At 36.5% G+C, this 1,042-nt stretch overlaps 1 protein-coding gene across 1 annotated transcript in view; it reads left to right on the forward strand.

The window, feature by feature from the left end:
• The window catches only part of LOC119581787 (mitochondrial glutamate carrier 1-like), a gene marked incomplete in the record, with an annotated part of 16,178 nt that extends 15,136 nt beyond the window's left edge, over nt 1–1,042 (forward strand). The window contains 3 exon segments of the mRNA XM_037929916.1: nt 116–307; nt 564–720; nt 880–1,042. Coding sequence (XP_037785844.1) covers nt 116–307; nt 564–720; nt 880–1,021 — 491 coding nt within the window.

A 1,042-nucleotide genomic window follows, 5' to 3' on the forward strand; every position in this document is an offset into this window, starting at 1 on the left:
ATTGCCATGAAGGAACCAGATCCAGAAGGTTTAAGGATTTTTGCACTCTTTCTCTCTCTCTCTTATATTTAAGGCTGTATTTCTGGGGGCATAATTTTTCTTTATTCATTTCCAGGTGGCAAAACTGCAGACATCCCCAAGATTTCTGCAACTTCTATCACCCTTAAATTATTACGTGAAAAAGGCATTGTTGGCCTATATAAAGGGACAGCAGCTACAATGTTACGAGATGTTTCCTTCTCTGTTGTTTACTTCCCGCTCTTTGCTCACCTGAATTCTCTTGGACCTCGAAAAGCTGATGGCTCTGGTGCGTATGTTTTACTCATTCAGTATTTTTTTAGATATTTTAATTATTAGTTGATTAAGATATTGAAAATGTCATGAAAGGTATATTGAGAACTTTTTTTTGTAAGCATTACTTTTTTTTTTTTTATGGATTACTTCTTTTTTAAAGATATTAGCTATTTTAAGGATGAAAGTTTGTGGATTTTTATGTTAAATAGTTTGTCGTTCCCATATTTGACTGTTATATACTTACATTTCCTTTTCCTTTCCTTAACCAGGTGAAGCTGTCTTCTGGTGTTCCTTCTTAGCTGGTTGTGCATCAGGTTCTCTTGCAGCTTTGGCTGTAAATCCCTTTGATGTAGTGAAGACCAGACTGCAGTTGTTGTCCAAGGGTGCTGGTGAGACCCAGTATCAAGGAATAGCTGATGCGATTATGTAAGTATGAGTGCATATGTAGAATAAGTGAGGTTACACATACAGGCAAAAATGCATTTATATGTATTGTAAGTAAATGTGGCCAGTATATAATTTATATGTGTATGTGACTTGTTTTTATTCTCTCACCACATTCGTACATTTTCTTCAACCCAACAGAAAGATTTTGAAGAATGAAGGACCAAAAGCTTTCTTCAAAGGAGGTGCTTGCAGGATGATTGTTATTGCACCACTCTTTGGTATTGCTCAAATGGTGTATTACTTTGGGGTCGGAGAAGCCATCCTGGGCTACAAAAAGTGAAACGCTACAAGCTACAAGTAG

This window comes from Penaeus monodon, chromosome 15 (assembly GCF_015228065.2).
Source record: "Penaeus monodon isolate SGIC_2016 chromosome 15, NSTDA_Pmon_1, whole genome shotgun sequence".
NCBI lineage: Eukaryota > Metazoa > Arthropoda > Malacostraca > Decapoda > Penaeidae > Penaeus > Penaeus monodon.